Source organism: Centroberyx affinis, unplaced genomic scaffold (genome assembly GCF_046629955.1).
Source record: "Centroberyx affinis isolate AG114_WGS23_722 - 3 ecotype Tasmania unplaced genomic scaffold, CSIRO-AGI_Caff_v1 ptg000255l_1, whole genome shotgun sequence".
Lineage (NCBI taxonomy): Eukaryota > Metazoa > Chordata > Actinopteri > Beryciformes > Berycidae > Centroberyx > Centroberyx affinis.
Genome location: NW_027278937.1, coordinates 418890 through 438953, shown reverse-complemented (window position 1 = coordinate 438953; position 20064 = coordinate 418890). Strand labels below are relative to the sequence as shown.

Genomic DNA, 20064 nt, shown 5'->3' with positions numbered 1-20064 from the left:
CCACACCCAGCACACTGCAAAACGTGTTCCTCATTTGATCTTATATTAAAGCATTCTCCGTCCATTTTCGACCTAGACCCTATTTTCATCATCATCTTGTTCCATCATACCAATCAGTTCTGACCAAAATATTGTCAGTTACTTCACTATAGAGCTTCTCAATTATGGGAAAACAGGATCCAGGTCAAAAACGGCTTATGCTTTAAGTCTAAGTGAAAAGAATCTGCCAATGTGGTGAGTAGTTTCCACTGCTGCTCCACTTGTTTCAGGATTTTTTAAGAAACAAGTGAAAGTATCTTGAAATAAGGTTGATCACTTCACTAGTATCATGATATTATCACTTGGCTTTAGAATTTTTTGAAAAAAGTTGATTTGCATTGGAATTTGATCTCACCCTGTTGGTTTTTATTTTAACTATATGCATTTTTAAGCCTCAATAATATATTGAAGTTGAAGATTGAAGGTGACATTTTTTTCAGTGTAGCTCTATATGTGCTGTACAAACCCATGGTAATTCATCAGTGCTCTGGAGGATCAGCCTGCATTTTCAGCAGTGCTGATCTCCACATCACATGTGTTGTTAACACCAATCCCAAGAGCCCTCCATGGATTATTTACATCAGCCATGTAGTCTGAATCAAAGTGAATTATGCATGCGTGTATGTATGATGAATGTCACCCTATAGGCAAACATGTATATCCAATTTTTCCTCCATCTTACACACGTCTTCTTTCCCGTAGTCTTTGAAGAGGATCAAGCGGTCGGACAGGCGAGGGGCGGAGTCTGTCACAGAAGAGAAGTTCACCATCCTGTTCGAGTCCCAGTTTAGTGTTGGAGGCAATGAGCTTGTGTTTCAGGTTAAGGTAAGAGTGAACACACAGGCAAACGAGGTGCAATGGCCTTGACACACTTGCAAAGTACCATCCATGCTAGCCTTCTTCCTACAACAGTGGGAATCTATCCATTCCCAAGCTTAAATCACAGGGATGTGACCTTGAGCGTCCACTCCCACACAAGTCCATAGAAATGTGAAGGTCGCCTGTTGTATGTGCATTGTTACAGTATTGTTTTGCTGATGGCCTCCCATCTTTCCTTGAACAGACGTTATCGCTTCCCGTAGTGGTGATAGTTCACGGTAGCCAAGACAATAATGCCACTGCAACTGTGCTGTGGGACAACTCTTTTGCAGAGCCGGTGAGTAAGTGTGTGTGTGTGTGTGTCTGTGTGTTTGAAAATTTCAAACCTTCTATTCTTGTCCCCAAATGTGCCTGATGTATCTTCACACACAAATTTTTCAAAAACAACCAAAGCGAAGAGAACAGTTTATTCTGAAGCCCGTCAACTGAACGGCTGTCAGTGGCTGTATTTTCCATCAAGCCCAGGTTTTTAAATGTTTCACAAGAAGGAACATCCGTCACATTGATGTTTCACATCCATTGGCCTCCAAGAGGCCCTGAACTTGTTCTTCCCTTGTGGCGAATTGTGAAATACAATACAAAAACTCTCTGTAAAGAGGAAAAAATGGTTGGGGGCTCGTCGATTGCTGTTGGACAGAATTCATATGATGCCGTGACCCTCAAAGTCTCAAAGTCTACTGTTACTACTGTTTTATTTTTTTAGTGGCTGATGTTTTTCACCACCAAAACACAAACATTTGATTTGATCTAGATAACATGATTGCTTGATTGATATCCTGATTTTTAACTGATTTTGATATCATAAATGAGTTAAAATTGTGTGAAATTTTCATATCAACATTTATTGAGCCGTAGTTATCAAATGTACAACCTTGTGTGATGACATTTTCAGCGTAACCTTACAAGATACTGTATATAATTGAAAAACTTGAAAAATTGAAAAAAAATAACAGTGTGCATTAGTTTGATCTTCCCCTTTGAACGATTACATGAATATGAATTCAACATTACGAGTAGCAATTTTAATGCAAAAAATATTTGATCAAATCATCAAATCAAATCTGCAACAGTCCAATATATGGTTGCTATCATTAATAGTTTTTCTCACAGTGCTTAGGGCATCAAGATGTAAAGTCAGGTAAGTCAGTCAGGGATGAGACACTTCATTGTAAAAATCATTCTTTATGTCTGTTCTTTATTCAGCAGTAATAAAATAAAAAGTAATATTCTCAAAATTTTACCGTAATTGAGTCTTCATACCTTAGCTGCAAATTTTTAATTAAGTCCCACAACCTTCTCCCTCGATGCTGATATATGTGAGGAAGTGAAGGCACAGTCTAAAAAGATTTTACTGTGGAAATAGCTCTGTTGGCGATGGCGTTTTGCATCCTGCTGCCTCGCCAGACGCGATAAAAAGCTTCACGCTCTCTCCTCCGCCTGCAGGGACGGGTGCCCTTCCTCGTGCCCGACAAGGTGCTGTGGCCTCAGCTGTGCGAGGCTCTCAACATGAAGTACAAGGCGGAGGTGCAGAGCAACCGAGGCCTGTCTGACGAGAACCTGGCCTTCCTGGCTCAAAAGGCCTTCAGCAGCTCCAGCAACAGCCCCGAGGACTACCGCAGCATGACCATGACCTGGTCGCAGTTCAACAGGGTCAGAACCGGTCTCTCTCTCTCTCTCTCTCTCCCTCTCTCTCTCTCTCTCTCTGTCTCTCTCTTTCTCTCTCTCGCATTTTCTCTCTCCACTCACACACACCACCTTTACTTAGAGCAAACCAATTATCTGTCATCATCAGTTTTATTGTGTGGATTTCTATCATTCAGCACTTAGACAGGGTTAGCTCCCTTTTACATTTTTAATTCGCCTGCAGGCTGGTTTCAGTAAAGTACTTCGGTTGCATGCATGTTCTTCATGGAGTGATCTAGCTCATATATAGAAACATTTCTTCCTCCATTTGCAGCATCCGTGCAGACCTATTCTCCAGTTGACCCGAGCGAGAATGCCTCATTGGTAGCCAGGTCTTCATCTTAATGGGTCTGTTTGTCCAGACAGTGAAAGGCTAATTTAAAGGCTTAGGGCCTCATTGGCCGGCGATGGCAGAAAACGCACTCACATTCACCGCACACCATCTAGTCTCATTTGATTACAGGAACATCAAATTTCAGCCGATTCACAGACTCATGTACACACACACACACGCACACACACACACACACTTCCACCCTCTCTCTCCCTCTCCCTCTCTCTCACACACACACAAAGACACACATCGTATACACATACAGATGCACACAGTACAGATGTTAGTGTTGCTGTGTGCTGCATCCTGATTGAGCTTGGGTGTTTGAAGACGTGTTGTTCTCTGTATTTATGGACTGGACGGACATGAGGGACTCACATAACCTTTGAAAGATCTACATTTCTGTCTGATCGCTGTTTTACTCTGTGAAGATAATACAGTGTTGGTTTGTAAAACCCTTTTCCAAAACCCTTTCCCCTACAGGAAAGCCTGCCCGGGAGGAACTTCACATTTTGGCAGTGGTTTGATGGTGTGATGGAACTCACAAAAAAGCATCTCAAACCACACTGGAATGACGGGTAAGGAAACTGCTGTTTCAGGCAGAGGTTGCCGTCAGTTGCGGTCTTCAGTTGAAAAAAAAAGTGGTAGAACAGAGAAAAAAAACACACCTCTTTTTCAATTGGCAGCTGAACTGCATGTTCTGTGCAAGTAAATGTTTTTCCCATCCCCGTTTTTTTTTTTTTTTCTTTTCAATCTCGACAACTCAGGCAGTGGTTCACACTTAATGGCAACCTGGGGAAGCCGGACATGCTCTTACCAGTAATGGGTGTTAAAGTGAAAGAAAGAGGGGTGAGAATGAACACATGACAATTTAATGTCTTTTTCTGTTTGTCACTCTCCCTCTCTCTCTCTCTCTCTCTCTCTCTCTCTCCTCTCTGCCTCACTTTCAGGGCGATCTTGGGCTTTGTGAATAAGCAGCAGGCTCAGGACATGCTGTTGTCCAAACCCAACGGCACCTTCCTGCTGCGCTTCAGCGACTCTGAGATCGGAGGGATCACCATCGCCTGGGTGGCGGAAAATCCCAACAAAGCAGGTACAATGCGTAAATGTAAATAACTCAGCGTCCTCGTCTGTGCACTTCTCTGTGAGCGACCAGGGAAACCAAACAGAACTGATGTCTAATATTCTTGTCATCCTTTTGCTCAAATAAGTCAAAGTAATGTTAATATTTCTGTCCAGATAAATGTATACTTGTCTGCTACTTCTCATCTAACCTAGTTTGTGTGAGGGTGATGACTAATTATGATGAAAATCAATCAGGGGACGGCAGTGGGAGATAGTTTTAGAATTTTTGAACCTAATTAGAGGTGGTGATGACAAAAGTAATGACTTTTTTTTTTCGATTGGTAACTGTAACATCACTAGTAAAACTAACATTTGCTGGGAAAAGTGCTAATATTACTGAAAAAGTAATAAAGTGATATCTTATCTTATCTTATCTAATCGTAAGACTGATACGATGGTGTGTGTGTTGTGTTTCCCTAGGGGAGAGAATGGTCTGGAACCTCATGCCATACACAACCAAAGACTTCTCCATTCGCTCTCTGGCCGACCGCATCAGCGATCTCAATCACCTCCTGTTCCTCTACCCAGACAGACCCAAGGACGAGGTCTTCTCCAAATATTACACCCCGCCGCTCTGTACGCAACCTTCCTTTTCTGTTACATGTGCAACATTTGAATACCATATAATGCTGTAAAGCTTCTCTAATGGATCGTGATTGCTCTGTGACAACTTCATTCGCAATGAGGAATCAGTGATTGTTTCTCTCTCCCTCTGCCTGTCTCTCTTGTAGCCAAAGCGGTGGATGGCTACGTCAAGCCGCAAATCAAGCAAGTGGTGCCAGAGTAAGTATCTAGCTTCCCCTTCCTCCCACCCTCCTCTTCCTCCCCCTCTGTCTCTCCTTTCATTCTTTTCTGCCGTCCACCCACCTTTTTTCCGCTGTGGCAACATTTAGAGTTAATCACCAACCATTGGATCTTGAATTCAAATCAGCTATTAGTTAGCTGTTATAGTTGGAGGAGGCCAATTAGAGTTGGCATGGGTTCCTGAGTGAGCGTGTCTTCCTCTCATCATTAGAGTTAGGCTTGTTAGTCAGCTCGCCCCGCTCCCTGCCCGTCTCCGCGGCAGGTTCACCCGCCGTGCGCCGCCGGCTCAGAGAACGGCCATAATGAAGCAGCGAGGACGGGAAGACACGCTGATACTCACTGAGGATAGTTGCTTAGGCAACTGCTGAGGATGGGCTGAGAGGCTTTTATCTTACGCGTATATGTGTGTGTGTGTGTGTGTGTGTGCGTCTTCTCATCCTCTACAGGTTCACTACAGCCAATCCTGACCCAGCAAGTGGAAACCCCACATACATGGATCACGGCGCCTCCCCAGCACCTGTCAATCACCCTCACGCCTATGGCATATTCCCACCTATGTGAGTCAACAAGCCATTTGAACATCTGGGTTCCACTGTGTGTGTGTGTGTGTGTGTGTGTGTGTGTGTGTGTGCATGTGTGTGTGTGTCTTGTTGCTCATGCTGGGTTTCTTGGTGACAAACCGCTGGCTTGTCTGAGTGCGGGTGTGTCCTCTCTGTGTGGCAGGAGCGACTCCATGCTGGACGCAGACGGGGACTTCGACCTGGACGACACCATGGACGTGGCGCGGCATGTGGAGGAGCTGCTGCGGCGGCCTGTAGAGAGCCAGTGGGGCGGCCAACAGTCCTGACCCTTGACCTTTTAACCCCTGACAACACCAAATGAACCCCCGCCTCCCGCCACCCGCCACCCCCACCCTCACCCCCACTGACATTTCTCATGGTTCAATTCCATTCATTTCTCATGATACTTTTTTTTTTTCAGATAGCTATAATGTGAAATGTTAATAATGGTTGTGATTGTTTTGTTTTGTTTTTTTTTGTTTTTTTTCTTTTCAGCATGAAAGCATGCATGTCAGTGACTCTTCTCTTAGTTTTACTTGTGTCCATAAGTGTTTGTAAAACAGACTAGTTATAATGCAAAAACTACCATGTTACAGTATTGTGGAAAAGAAAGAAAAAAGATGCTCATTCACATTGTGCATGCATTTTCAATTGATTTTGAAGAGATTTAAAAAAAATGCTACTGTATGAAGTCATTTTAACAGTTGTACTGTTTTTATTTTGTTATATTTTCTTCTTTGTAAATGGTTTATCAATATTTTGATATTGACATTGAACCTGCCCTTTGACAAAAAAAAAAAAAAACGAGCTTTAATGAAGAGTTTTGCTCTTGACAACATGATCAGAGTTGTTGCTCTGGGGAGTTTCAGTCCGCTGTTCAAGTCCATATACACTAACCTAGAAATGCAGAGTGACTCTCCTCTTTTGCTCTTTGTGCAACTGACAGCACACGCGTACACATACAGTAGAGAGGCATGCGCATTTTGTTCTGATTTGTTCACCAGCTGAAATCGGAGGGGGGGGGGGCTTATCCACCTCCCTCACTCTCACAGGGCTATTTGTCTTCTGTTTGTACACAGAAATGCAAATCTAAGCATTTATCCAGCGCTGCCTGCCTGCTTGTCCTCTCAGGTCTCTGGGCTCCCCCCTCCCCTCCCCTCTGTTCCCCTCATCAACGCTACCTCGCATTTCTCCTCTGGTCCTTTGGTATTACTGTTGTTGCCATTGTGGTTTCAACACCGCGTTCATACCAGTAGGTGCGGTCATTGGGTTCCTTCTCGTAATTTGTAGTCATATAATGTTTGAGAAGATCCCTTGTTGCCCCTGGGCTGGCTGTTTTTTTTTTGTTGTTGTTTATTCTCAGAATTCTGACTCAGAATTCTAAATTGAATCTCAGAATTCTGGCATTATTCAGAATTCTGAGATTAATCTCAGAACTCGAATAAACTTTTCTATAATAATCCTTTTACACAGTATTTCAGCTTATGTGCCTAAACAATGGACTCAGCTCTTTCTACCTGTCTATCCATCCACTCGTCCCTGTCCTTGTGTCTTGGCACTGTTACTAAACCTGCATGTGCATGCCCTACATGACATGAGCACACCAGCAGCTGGCACCCCGGGGCGCAGGGAGGCGCAGGCTTCAGATGCTTGGGCAGACTCACATAGAACCTTATATAGAACTCAAAGACGAGCTTTGGTGTCGTGTCCCTCTACTGCTTTGTCTCGCTTTCGTTTTTCAGTCAAGATGTTGCTTTCATTCTGTGTCCCTTTTCCTGCCATACACGCCTCTGTTGTGGTTTGTAAACAACCCCCAACACAAACACACACACACACACAAACACACACACACACACACACACATAAGAACAAATTGCAGTAGTCAAATCAAGAGACTATAACCCCCCCTTCCCCTCTGACACAAAGGCAGAGTTGAAAGCGTGTTGTTGACAACACCCTCGCACCACCTCAGGAACGAATCCCTTCACTTGGTTGATGTATCATAAACAAAACTAAAGGCAAATAGAAAGTGATCTATGTATACAGAATATATGAATTTATTTTCTCTACCATAATTCTATTTTATTAGTGTTTGTCTGTGGCACTCCCCTTATTGAATGTAACCCCTTGCATGACCCTGATGAGGGTTAACAAACGGCTGGCTCCTCAGTCTGAGCAGAAGTTTCAAGTCCAGTGTCGCCAGAAGTACCAGGAAAAAACAACAACAACAGAGCAACTGGAAATCAGATGAGCATTTCTAATGTATTTTTGTGTTCGTCCAACAGACATTACAGTATTTAAAGTATTCCTTCTTCCTGTTTTCTTTTCATTTCTTCCTTCAACCCACATTTTTTGTATTTCTTGCTTTCTCTGATGTTTTTGAAATCTCAAGCTACACGGGCAGTCTTGTGATATATCCTTTATTAACATTATTCTCATCGTTTTGAACCTTTGTTTCACTGTAGACTGTGTATTTTTGATGCTGTAGATGGCGCTGTGTGCTGTTCAATGTATGTTCCATGTTTGTGGTTTGGGTTTAGCGCTTGGAAGTTTTCCAAGACAAGCAGCTGTTGAGTTGAAAAGAAGAAAATAAAGTTTTATAAATAATTTGAACTCATCATGTAGAGGGACAGAAGATTTTGATGTCACTACAAAATAAATGTTTTTTTTTTATTGCATACAGTCACCACAGTCAATTTAGACCCAGAGCACATCTAATGATATTGCATGATATTGTATCATGCTGTATGTATATGTACTGCAAGTGAACCCTGGCAATGAAACACTGATTACATAGTATTTTGCCACAGCTGTGAGAGAGCTACATTGCTGCATTGTTTCCCATAATGTAGCATGTGAAATGACTTTCACCACACGGACAAGGATGCATTGAATCGTTCTCATTCTATGGCTGCACATGGTCAGTAAAATGCTTCAAGTTGTCGTTTCACAGAGTGTAAAGCAGGGCCTGCCAGAAAAGTCTTAACAAAAACAAGGACTGCCTTGTTTGCACGTATAACAAAGTAAGGCCCGCTGCACTTAAAAAACATTAGAGCTATGCTGTGTGATAAAACTGAGGCCTTTGGGTTGCAGGAAATGGCTTTTACAGGGCGTTTCAGACAAGAAAGTGCCTCAGTTGCCAGAGTGGACCGAATCCCTCCAGACCCAACACGTCCCGTCTTCTGAAGAGATCCTCAGTGATTGATTAACCCCTTGTTCCCTGACTTTAGCTGACTTTACCCTTAAATTTCCCCTTAAGCAGCTTCAAAGTTAGAAAAAAAAATAAATTCCTAACTGTACAGCAATGTCACATCCATATTGTGTATGTGCTGTTCCAACTCTTTCTTTAAGCTCTAGCTGCTTATATTGAATGAAATATTCAAATACGAGACGCCATGTTTTTATGGCTGCACAATTACATCAAATGGAAAAAATCTAGATGTTTGTGCATCATTTTCTACACATTTCCCTGTAATTCAGCATGACACATTTGGTTCTTTGGAAAACTTGTTATCTTGACTAGAATTTAAAATAAAGTTCTGTGGGTTTGAACGAAGCTTGGCCGTGCAACCTGTGTTTATAATGATGGACCCAGTGGCAGGGGCGGCAGGGAAGAAGAGGTTTAAGCTCCACTGATCAGTCTTGGGATGAGTGATTTTACCTTAATTTGTCAAAGATGACCTGCTGATGTATTTCTCCTGGAAATGGGCTAAAAAAAGTGCCGTGAAAGTCAGAGAGAGAGAGAGTAAGTATGGGAAGCCTGTGTGAATTAATAATACAGTGTGTGTATGTGCATACCTGAGTTTAACTCACCTCCCTCTGTTCCTTGGTCATACTTATTTCTCACAGCTTACAGCAGCAGCGCCCTCTTGCCCTGTGCCTTGACCCCAGCATGGAGCCCGGATCAGCTCACTTCTGCCATCTGGCGGCAGATAGAACAGGCGCAAAATAGGTTTTTCTTGTGTATTTGAACAGTACCTCAGATGCCAATTACCTGCCTGGAGTCATGCCTGGGAAAAATGATAAGAAAATCTAATTAGCATGGAATTCAATACAAATTTTACCAGTTATTGCTTAAATTATTTTCATTATCGATTTAGACAGCCAGGAAACCACTGCCTGTCTCCCCCAAACAGGAAAACAAATTATTATGGTTCATTAGAATTTACTACCTGCCAGTCATTCCTTAATTATTTATACATTATCTACTATTTTAAAGATTGAAAATGCAGGTCAGTTAATGTAATTCACTGGAAGATGCTCCTAGAGGTCAGTGGTAGGTTGTTGCTTGGATACGAAAACAGCATTCAGTACAAGGGCTTTACAAGCATCGGGATACGGAATGTTATGATCTCTGTTTTGAAGAGTGTTTACGGGCGTGGACATAATTCAAATGAAACCAATTTAGCTAAAACCTCTTTAGCAGAATGAAGAGTGAGTGATATAAAATGAGAACAGAACAACGTCTACTTGGCACATACTGTATAACAAAATAACCATTGGACTGTAGCCTGAAGCAATGGAATAAAAAAGAAAAGCAGAACAGCATTCAGACTCACAGGAGGGTGTTTCCAGTGAGTCTTCCAGTGGTTCCCAAAGTGGGGTCCGGGGACCACCAGGGGTCCTTGGGGGAGTTCCAGTTGAACCCCACCAAAATTATTATTTCACTATGATGACAGATGATGATGACTATGATGACAGAATGTAAAAGGTCGACTAATTTTGATTACAGGTTCCACTCTTACTTTCCACTGTTACTTTCTCACAACAGTGCAGTGTAAACAGTTGATTTCAAGACAGTCATGTGCCGAGTCAGTGGTTCTCAACCTGGGGTTTTTTATATTTTATATATTATATTTTTGGGGGGTTGCAAGATGATTTACGGGATAGGAAAATTAACCCTATTTTTTTAGGGTCTATTTTTTATGTTTTTATGTTGTAATTTATGCTCTTTTTTCTTGTGAAAGACTTTACAGTTCTCAGCCTCTAGGCTGAGAACATTCTCTGAGTTAGGCATCACTTCGTTTTAAGGGGTCACAAGCTAAAAAGGTTGAGAACCACTGTGCTAAGTCATACCTATAACAACAAATCTTATAAGACAGGTGTCATTGGAGCACATTCTTATCAAAGGTCCTCGGTGTAATAGGGGTCCATGTCTTAAATTCATGGTCTAATCTACATTTTACAGGTTTGTCTGGTTTTGATGCACATTATTATCATCACCTTCATATTTTTGGCTGACTAAACCTGTGATTATGAGCATAATTGTAGGGCAGTGTCTGAATAGACTATATCACACTTACCCTGAGCATCTTTTTTTACTTGGAACTGAGGAATGTAACATCCTTGGCCAACTGTGCTGCAGAATGAATCTACAGTAGCAGACATACTGTATAGGCAAGGCCAACTAAGTGTGAAATGTCATGTTGGATTCCTTTTAATTCACTGCAAGCAGTTTGAGAATTCATCAGTCATCCACCTGAAATCAACCGGCTGATTGCATATAAACCCTCCAGCAAATATTAGATAATAAACTCCAAAATGCCAGTCAGAGAAGAAGTAATTTCTATTTAGCTGAGCAGGCTTTTAATAGAAGTGTTTCTCTGACCATTGCTTCTCTCACTCCAGCTCATCTAACTACATCGCCACCAGATGTCAGCAAAGTCCAAGGGGTTTCTGTCAGTTGGGAGGCAATATACTGACTGAAATCTATACTAATCACAGTAATTAGTTACTCAGTACATGTACAGTGAGACATGAATTTGATAGAAAGTAAAAGAGATCAAACAAAATTTAAATTCCTGCCTTAAAGACACAACCAGCAATCAACAAATCCGTGTATGCTGTTGAGTTGAAGAGTTTGACTTGTAAATGAAAAATAGACCTAAGTTTTTTTGTTTTTTTCTTGACCCATCATGACTCAAAATGCGGATCTGCTCTGCTCCAGTGTTTGCGAACACTACAAACTCTATAACCCCAATAACCCCAGGAGACCATTTTACATCACACCTTTACATCAGATAAAGGTTGATTAAACTGCACTTGTTTGATTTATGAATTAATAAATTGAAACAAAACAATTGTTTTCCCTCTATTATGTGATATGCCATTTTAAAGCATTGAATACAATCGATCGATAAATAATCTAAATATAAAAAATAGAAAATGTTTGCACACAGCGGGGTAGAACTGAAAAAATACAAAACAAACAAACAAAACAAAAAACCTCTTACCAAAACACATGTAAAGCCTCAAAATACTAGCATGTTGAACTGCTACATACTATCACTCCTTATATCAAAGGATGAGACAATAAGTGAAAAACAAAAATGTTTAATCTAGTGATTCATTGTATAAATGCAGCCACTAGTGGGGCGACAGTGTTTCAGCAGGGGGCGCCGTTATACAAGTCCAGACTGGTCCTCTAAATCTTTGTCCAAAGCAATATAAAGCTTGTCAGCCCTCCACCTAGAATCAAAGCTGTCAGCCTCTGACAGGTTACAATCAATGTCAGTCTTCAGCTCCTCCTCCCCGCCATGCTTTCCTCCCTTAATTAAGTTGTATGATTGTCTTTAATGAACACCCCATTAATCAACATCAACAAGTAATTAAGTCAAACAAGGTTAAGTGGAGGTAAAGAGCAACTATAAAGGCAGAATGAGACTGTAAAGCACACAGGCTAGATGAAACCGATTATTATGGATGGTTTCTGTTCCCTCTGGAGCGATGGTCATATGAGCAAGCACAGGAAGTGCGGTGGCAGCGCTCAGGAAGACACGCCCTCGGCTCCCCAGCTGCGAGCAGCGGGAACTTCCTCAAAAGACATCGCTATTAAAATGTGCAGTTCACCCTGAATCTGCCTCTGAGTGCTTGTCTCTGTCAAACACATCTCGGTTCAGCAGCGGAGCCGCTACTGAGGGACTAAACGAACAGGGGAGAGCGAGGCATGTTTATAGTGCAAGAATTCCTTTGTCGTTAGAATAATTAATTCTAATATAACTAGTGTTGTGTGCAGTGTAAATGAGCGGTGAAGGTGTGAAGGAACAAATGGATTATGTGTTTCTACAAAAAGCTTTCACGGTAATAAATCCTGAGCATTTGACCTGCTGACCCTCTCTTCTATTGTGAGGATATAACCTCTGGGGCCCGGGATATGAGATATCCCTCCAGCCAGCTGGGATTAGGGGACTTGATCAATAGCCAGCTGTCATCAATACGATCCCCGAGTGGGATGGGGGGATGGCTGGTGGGAGGAGGGAGCAGTATGAGGCCTGAAGGTATGATGGTTTGGTGCGGATGGATACCCATCAGTCTGAAGCTGACAGCTGCAGCAGGAGGGAGAGGTACCGCCGCTCAGCCATGGCTCACATCCTGCCACAGGAAACTATAGCAAAACCTCAATGGAAAACAACAAGGGTGTTATTTACATCGCCTTCGAGAGTGCTGATAAAGCTTTCTCCGTCTTTCGCTTTCTCTCACGCGCTTGTACTTTATTCTTCTTTTTGCACGATCACATATATTCTGCTCTCCTCCTCAGCATCATCCCCATCTCTTCGTCTTCCCTGAGAAAAGAAGTGCTTTACAGTGCTGCGTAGCATATTTTGTGGGTGGATCGATGAGAGGCCCCTTTAACAAGGCTGACTGTGGTCTCAACTTGTGGACTCATGTGAACTCCCCTGACCCCCATTCACCCCCCGCACCCCCCACCCCCACTCCCCCCTCCCACTCGGCCTGGGTCCACGTGGAACTGGTGTTTGAGTTTGAGAACCGGTCGTCAAAGGCATTTTTACATTAAAGTGAGACAGCTGGGCCAGGCAGGGAGGCTTTTAAAAGCAGAACTTTTGCTGAATTATTTCTGAGAATGCATAATACATGACCGAGAAAGAGAGCAAGAGGGGAAGGGTGGAGGGGGAGGAGGGGTGCAGAGAGGCAGAGGAGAGCGAAAGAGAAAGAGAGGGGTGTTTGCATTCTCTTCAACCTCTTCTTCCCAGACATTTACTGTCTCATCTGGCGGCATGCATTTCATTCCTCCATCCTGTTTTTTTCTGTCTTTTCTTCTGTGTCACATGTCATACATTCATAGATTTCATTCACAGTAGCCGGGCTGCAGCTCTGACCTACTCACATGTCTGTAAGTCATTCTCATTCATAAGAATCCTCTTGGCCTTGTGGTTAGAGTGGCTGTCTTTTGGCTAAAGGTTAAACTCCTTGTCACCACCAAGGTCTGCCCCTTCAATAAGACCCTTAACCCCTAGAGGCTGTCCCGCCCTGTAACGTAACACATCTGCATATTTACATATACAGTGCGTGGGTTTCATGTGTCACCATTTAGCAGAAAGAAGAGTTTCACCATCAGAAGGCTATTCAAGGTAGCCGTCTATTGATGCACAGTGAGGCTATTTTCAGCACACAACCAGAGAAGAGATGACAGTATGAGTATGGAGTCCAGCCTGGCCATGCTGCAGAGACATATCGCTGTGGCTCTGATTAGTCTGGCCTTATTTGACAATTATGAACAGACACTCGGAGCTCACGCTCGCTGCTGCACATGACTTCTCTCATACAAACTGGCTGTAATTTGATTTGCCCCCTGACTGGGATATAAATGGGGCTGTATTATCCCTGGTTATTGGCCATGACTCGTCTGATGATATGAGTTGCCCTGACGTTGAAGGTTGTGCCGTCCATCTCTGTAGTTTACTTTGACCTGGCCGCAGACGTCAGCAGATGCTCGGAGCCACAGTGAGCCAAGCAGGGATGCCAAGGTTAAGCCTGTGTGCTCTGATGCTGCTCTGCAACCAGCTTCTCTCCAGTCGACTCTGAATGTGAGCGTAAATGAATGGAAGTAATATTCACAGTCTGTTCTGTGTTGCTCCCTCCCAGTCATTGTGTTCAAATCAATACTTAAGAATAGGGGAGGCGGGGTAGAGGGAGAGCATGCTTGCATCCTTGATGAAGCGCAGTGCTGTGAAATGACAGAGGAGTGACAGGACGTGTCTTCAGTTGTTCCGTTTTTTCCACTGCATTTTTTGAGGGAAAAAAAGGTCCACAAGCTTCATCTTATTCACTCTTCCACAAAGCGGCTTCACAGACGGATATAAGCTTGAATAACCATGATTACTGGTCCCATCCGTGCTCATTTAAATTAGATCAAGAACTAGCCTGAGTGATGCTTACAATTACAGCTGACCTAACATTGTGGTAAATTATCAACTCTCTCATATCTCAAGGATAATTTGAGTGGGTAATGTGAACAAAAGCCCCACAACTAATCGGGTAAGGATAAATTCCTGTTTTGACAATAACAATAAGTGTCACAACATCAATGTTAAAAGTGTCAAGAAACTAGGCTACATCTTCCTCTCTGGATGAATGAGTCTTTTCCCAGTCTTGTCCAGCATAGTAACAAATGGCCAAGCTACCATGATGAAAAAACACTATGATATTTTTCTCCAGGGACTTAGTGTTTGTGGTATTCTAGTCAATAATGATTTTATAGTGACCATATGGTGATTTTATATCTCCTATATATAATATTTCTATATCGACTTTTGCTGTGATAGACCCATTTGTTTAGCATCATTCTGGTCATAATGATAATTCAATTCAAAAGTTTGCCCTTGAAATGAATATAAATGTGTATATAGGCTGCTAGTAGAGAGACAGTGTGGTTTACAAGTGTGTGTTTGTGTGCGCGCGTAAGCAAATTATGATTGTGTGAGCGAGGTCTTGAATTTGTGTGTGTGTGTGTGCGTGTGTGTATACGTGCGTGCTTGCGTGCGTGTGTGCGTGCGTGCGCTCGCGTGTCTGTGCTTATTGCGATTGCGCGCTCACGGGTCTTGAATTTGTCCCGCGGATGCATGTGTGTGGGGAAGCTCTCCCATTTGCGAGCAGTGCAAAAGTGTGCAGGGCGCGAGGCGATGCGCACAGCGGAGAGTCCACAGAAGCGGACGTGGTGAGCAAATAACATTTTTGAGGAGAAGGAGACGAAAGTACAAGCTATAAACAGAATCGAGAGCGGCAACCCCTAATCATAAGCCAGTATTTCCAGTATTTTCGTGTGGACGCCTCCAGAAAGCTAATCACACCGGAGATCACATTCGGGGGCCACCGAGCTGCTCATTTTATTTCAGCAGGACGGTTCAATCTGACCACCCGAGCCCCGGCTTTAGACGTTACCGTGCGCTCCGATGATGGACCGGCAGTGGTGATCCAGTGAAGAAGGCAATTCGCCCCGGACGTCTGCAGGCTCTCAGCGAGTCCCCCCTGCTTTGAGACAATGGGCTGTTTTTATATTGTGGCGGTGAGGGTTTTGCTGTAACACCGGCGGATCATGGCAGGGGTGCACGCTTCTGAGGCTGTGTCGGGACATTTTCTGGATCCTGCCATCGGCTCCCCACCGGCCCAGGGCGCGACCAATGCCGCGGGAATAACCGGCGATACGGCCGCGCTGCCTCCGACCGGCACCCGGGCGTACTTGGAGGTGTCGGCCGCTGCCCAGGGCTACGGGGCCGAGGGGGTTTACACCAATGGACGCTATAGGGACCACGGCAGTCCAAGGATCGGGGGTGGCAGCCGTGATAATTCCGCCGAGAGAAGTCACGGAGGTGTAAACACACCTTGCGGCATCATGAAGGTTGGTTGATGTCCAGACTTATCTTTTTCCCTCTTGTCATAGCAACGATCCTCAAGGTGACACAGAAGAGGAATCTAATATAATCGGTAATGCCACACAACAACTAAACAACAATCAGTGTCGCAGATTGTGTGGTAAACCCAGTGGCGCCCAAACTGGGGTCCAGAGACCTCCAGGGGTCCTTGAGGGGGTTCCATGGGGTCCCCCAGCAAAATGAGGATTAGTTTAATTTCACTAATGCTCAAGTTAGCACAATGACAGAATGTACAAGGGAAATATTCTGATCAGACGTTTCTCTCTCTCCATCTCCCAATCCTTGAGTAATAACAGCTATATGGCCTATAATTCTCTACTGAACCATATCTGAACACAACAATCTTCTCAAATGGATTCCCTTAGGACAAAACCTTATCAAATTCTCCCTGGCCTAATAGTAATCTATTCTGTCCTTCACATGAGAAAGTTTGGGAGCCCCTGGCATAATGTGCTAGGCCCGCTGCTCACAAGAAGTTGGCGACAGAGAGTTGCTTCATTGAACTATAGTGATCCCCCAGAAAGAGTAACATTGTTCCAAGGTCCCAAGCTGTTCACACATGCCTGGTGCATCTGTAGCCATGTGATGTCAGTAGAAACAGCACGGTGGCCAATACCGAGCCTGACAATTTGCATTCTTTGTAGTCAGCTGCTGCTGCTGCAGTTGGCCTGCTGCTCCCCAAAGGTGAACCAGTGGTTTTCCTCTACATCCTCATGACGATTGCTGTAATATTCCTATAATATTCCTATAGTGCGTCTGTAGTACTCAGTATGCTTTGTGGTATTTTTTTTCACTGTAATATTCCTATAACATTCTCATAGGGACTTACAGTTTTTCTGTGATATATGTATACCCTTTTAAAATGTATTACAGGATTGCTAAGGGAAGGATTGCAATACAAGCAGGCTGATTTTTTCAGTACTTGACAATGTTGTAAATGTCAAAAAAAAAACCTGGGCAGAAATAAATGCTGGTGCATAGGATTTGCTCAGTTTTAAAACTTTTACCCAGTATAAACTTGATTTATGGGCCAAGAACACCACACTACACCACATACCTTGTTTTGGAAACAGACCATCTTTCTCCATTGTAGCTCTTGCAGTTTGGGCATTGCAGTAATGGATAATGTGATTTTGATGTTTTTGATGATTGCCCAGCTGTAATTAGTACTTCCATTATTGGAGGTTAATTATCTGCTCCACCACACACTGACATAAACAAGATGGCAACAGACAACGGCAAAGTCTCCCCATATGATTTTATCTTGTTTCCTTAAGTTGTGCCTTCAACACACAAAGATGCCTTGTTTCACAACACATTGTGTAATCTGGTAGCATGACAGACTGCATCATGGGGTCTGTGGTGGAGATAGAAGTATTGCGTAGGTGGGACACATTGGAGAGTGGCATTCTGTCATATCAGACCCAGTTTGCTTAGCAACTGACACAAAACCCTGTCAAATTCTTTCTGTTACCCCATTATTGAATTCCCTGTCGATGTGGGCGAACACTCTCACAGTTTGTCACGGACACACATGTATGCATGTATGGACACACACCCACACACTCAGCCTGCTGCTTTCCAGTTTGATGGGAATCTAAGGAAAGGTAACAATTCTCTGAGTGTTCCCTCTTTTCATCCTGAGGGTTTTCTTTCTTACTGACTATGAAAAACGCATTTGTTCTCCGGAGAAATTTCATGGAATATCATATGGAGCCAAAGCCCCAAATCCCTCCCTCTCTCCCTCCACAACAATCATTCCAATTCACTGAAGTTGAGCAAAATGTGACAGGAAAGCTTAAGGGGATCATGCTGTCTAAACACGACTGATGACAAATCTTCAAAAGGCTGATTCTCTGAATGCCATGTTGATACGATGTTGAACAGCGAGCCTGCTGAGCTTTCCTAGCGTAGTGTGATGTGATGAAGTTCAGCCAATATTGTGGTGCTCTTTCACTGTCTCCTTAGTTAACCAAGGACAGCTCTAAAAAATTAATTCAGAGTGGAGATCCACAAACTCATTCTGCAGAGCCGAGGCTGTGCCTGTGTTGTCCTTTGTAGTTTCCATGACTGACCCGTCTCGCTCAGATGGAAAGAAATGGTCTGTGTGATATGCAGGGGGATTCTTCTGACGGAAAATTCAGCGTAGGCATTTTAGGGTCAATGGCTTGAATGACGCGAAGCGCTGGTGGACAACTCATTTGATGTTACTTGAGCGTGACTCCCTCAAGCTGCATGTGGTGGTGACCCAATCGGCGATCCTCCATGCTCGCTCTGAGAGGGGCATCGACTTTTCCTCTGCTCTCTCTCTCTCTCTCTCTCTGCCCATTTGCTGCATGGTATAGCCACACAGTTCCTCTGTAATGTACAGTGAAACCTCAATTATGTGAAAGACTGACATCTAAATTGAGTAGCTGGCTAAACTGATAGAATGCTGTTATGGGAAATGAGACACTATTAATTGTGTACAGCTAGTGGGATTCCCTTCTTTCGTATTCCAGCTGCAAACTAGACAGCAGAGGATGTCATATAGCATTTTTGGCTGGAATCTCTATGGGTTTCAGTCTTCCAAACACTTCACTAGGCCAATGACATTACTGTGTTTGGTTATACACTGTTAATAAATGTCTTTGCAATTACTCTGACTGGTGTCTATCATCATGATAGCCTTGTGTAACAGGTTTGTGATTTCAGCATTGAGGTGAAACATTCCTTTCACAGAGGCTGAACTATGTGTTGCACCTTTGATTTTTTTTTTTTTTTCTTACAATCATGTTCAGTAATAGTTAGGCTTGGCCAATCTAATGGTCAGTCTAATCTGTATGAGCACCACTAGAAAGGTGCAGTAAACAGTATAGTCATGACACGGCGCACGCCATTTGAGAAGACCATGGTGGGAAACTGGGTCAGCCATTATGTAGTCTTGGTTCATGTAGAGCTTCAACACACACCCACTCACACTTGAGTAGCACTTTGTGTGTGTGTGTGTTTGAGTGGAAGTTTGGAAGGTGAAGGTGCTGCGGGTGTATGGAAATGAGCAATTATAGCATTGCATTACCTCATTAGCTTGGCCCCCACCAGGCAAACTGTAGAGGAGAGGAGCTTGTGCGTCTGTCCCCAAACACTGTCCTCTTGTCATTTCCTCGGCGAGGTGACAGTGTCATGGTGGAGAGGCTGTGAAGTGGCTGGAGGGGGGGGGGTTTGCGCTGCAGCCTCGTTATGTAAGGCTGGACGGCGGACAGCTGCAAGGCCGGCTCCAGCCTGGCTGTTGGGTGGAGGGAGCAGGCTGACTGTCAGCCAGCACACCCAGTGGAGAAGCAAACAGGATTTTCCCCAAGAATTTGATGATGACAAAACAGAATAACCTCTCTCTCTCGTGTCTGCGTTTTTTTTCTCCTTTTCTTCTCTTTTTTCTCCTCTTCCACCCACTCCGAGCCCTTAACCTCAGCAGCAAATAAAAGGTCAAACATTTATGATCAGAGATCTGCTAGAGAAAAAAAAACCCCACACAGTTCAGTGGAATAAGGTTGGGTTAAAAGCGATGCAATGGGAAAAAAAAGAAAGAGAGAAATCAGTGACGCAACACAGTGGTAATGACCAATGGGAATAAAGATCACAGGGTTATCAATCTGTCTTGTGTAAGGCCCTCACTCCCCTCCGCCTCTGCTTTCTGCCTCCGTGAGTGGCAGGATATCAATTCATCCTCTCATTCATTAACCTCATATAATAGATTTCAGCCAAACTGACCCCTCATCAGCTCAAGAGTTCATTGAGATGCTTAGTAGGAGACTGACATATATGTCTTATGGAGTGGTCAATCCTGTCAGTTGAGAGCAAAAGCTCCTCCAAGTGAGTGAAAGAGAGAATATCTAAGAGGAGAATGACGATTTGATTTGGCAGGAGGTCTAAGACATAATAGAGTTAGGTTCAGCTCTTGAGAATTCTTTACTCATTCATATCTAGGGCAACT

At 43.5% G+C, this 20064-nt stretch overlaps 1 protein-coding gene across 1 annotated transcript in view; it reads left to right on the top strand.

Moving 5' to 3' along the window:
• The window catches only part of stat5a (signal transducer and activator of transcription 5a), a 129373-nt gene that overhangs the window by 46278 nt on the left and 63031 nt on the right, over positions 1-20064 (top strand). Inside the window, 15 exon segments of the mRNA XM_071545535.1 lie at positions 742-864; positions 1103-1195; positions 2362-2568; positions 3419-3513; positions 3886-4028; positions 4481-4636; positions 4792-4843; positions 5311-5421; positions 5588-5689; positions 5920-5972; positions 6441-6553; positions 6556-6710; positions 15300-15379; positions 15673-15753; positions 15756-16060. Of these exon segments, the coding sequence (XP_071401636.1) occupies positions 742-864; positions 1103-1195; positions 2362-2568; positions 3419-3513; positions 3886-4028; positions 4481-4636; positions 4792-4843; positions 5311-5421; positions 5588-5689; positions 5920-5972; positions 6441-6553; positions 6556-6710; positions 15300-15379; positions 15673-15753; positions 15756-16060 (1869 nt within the window).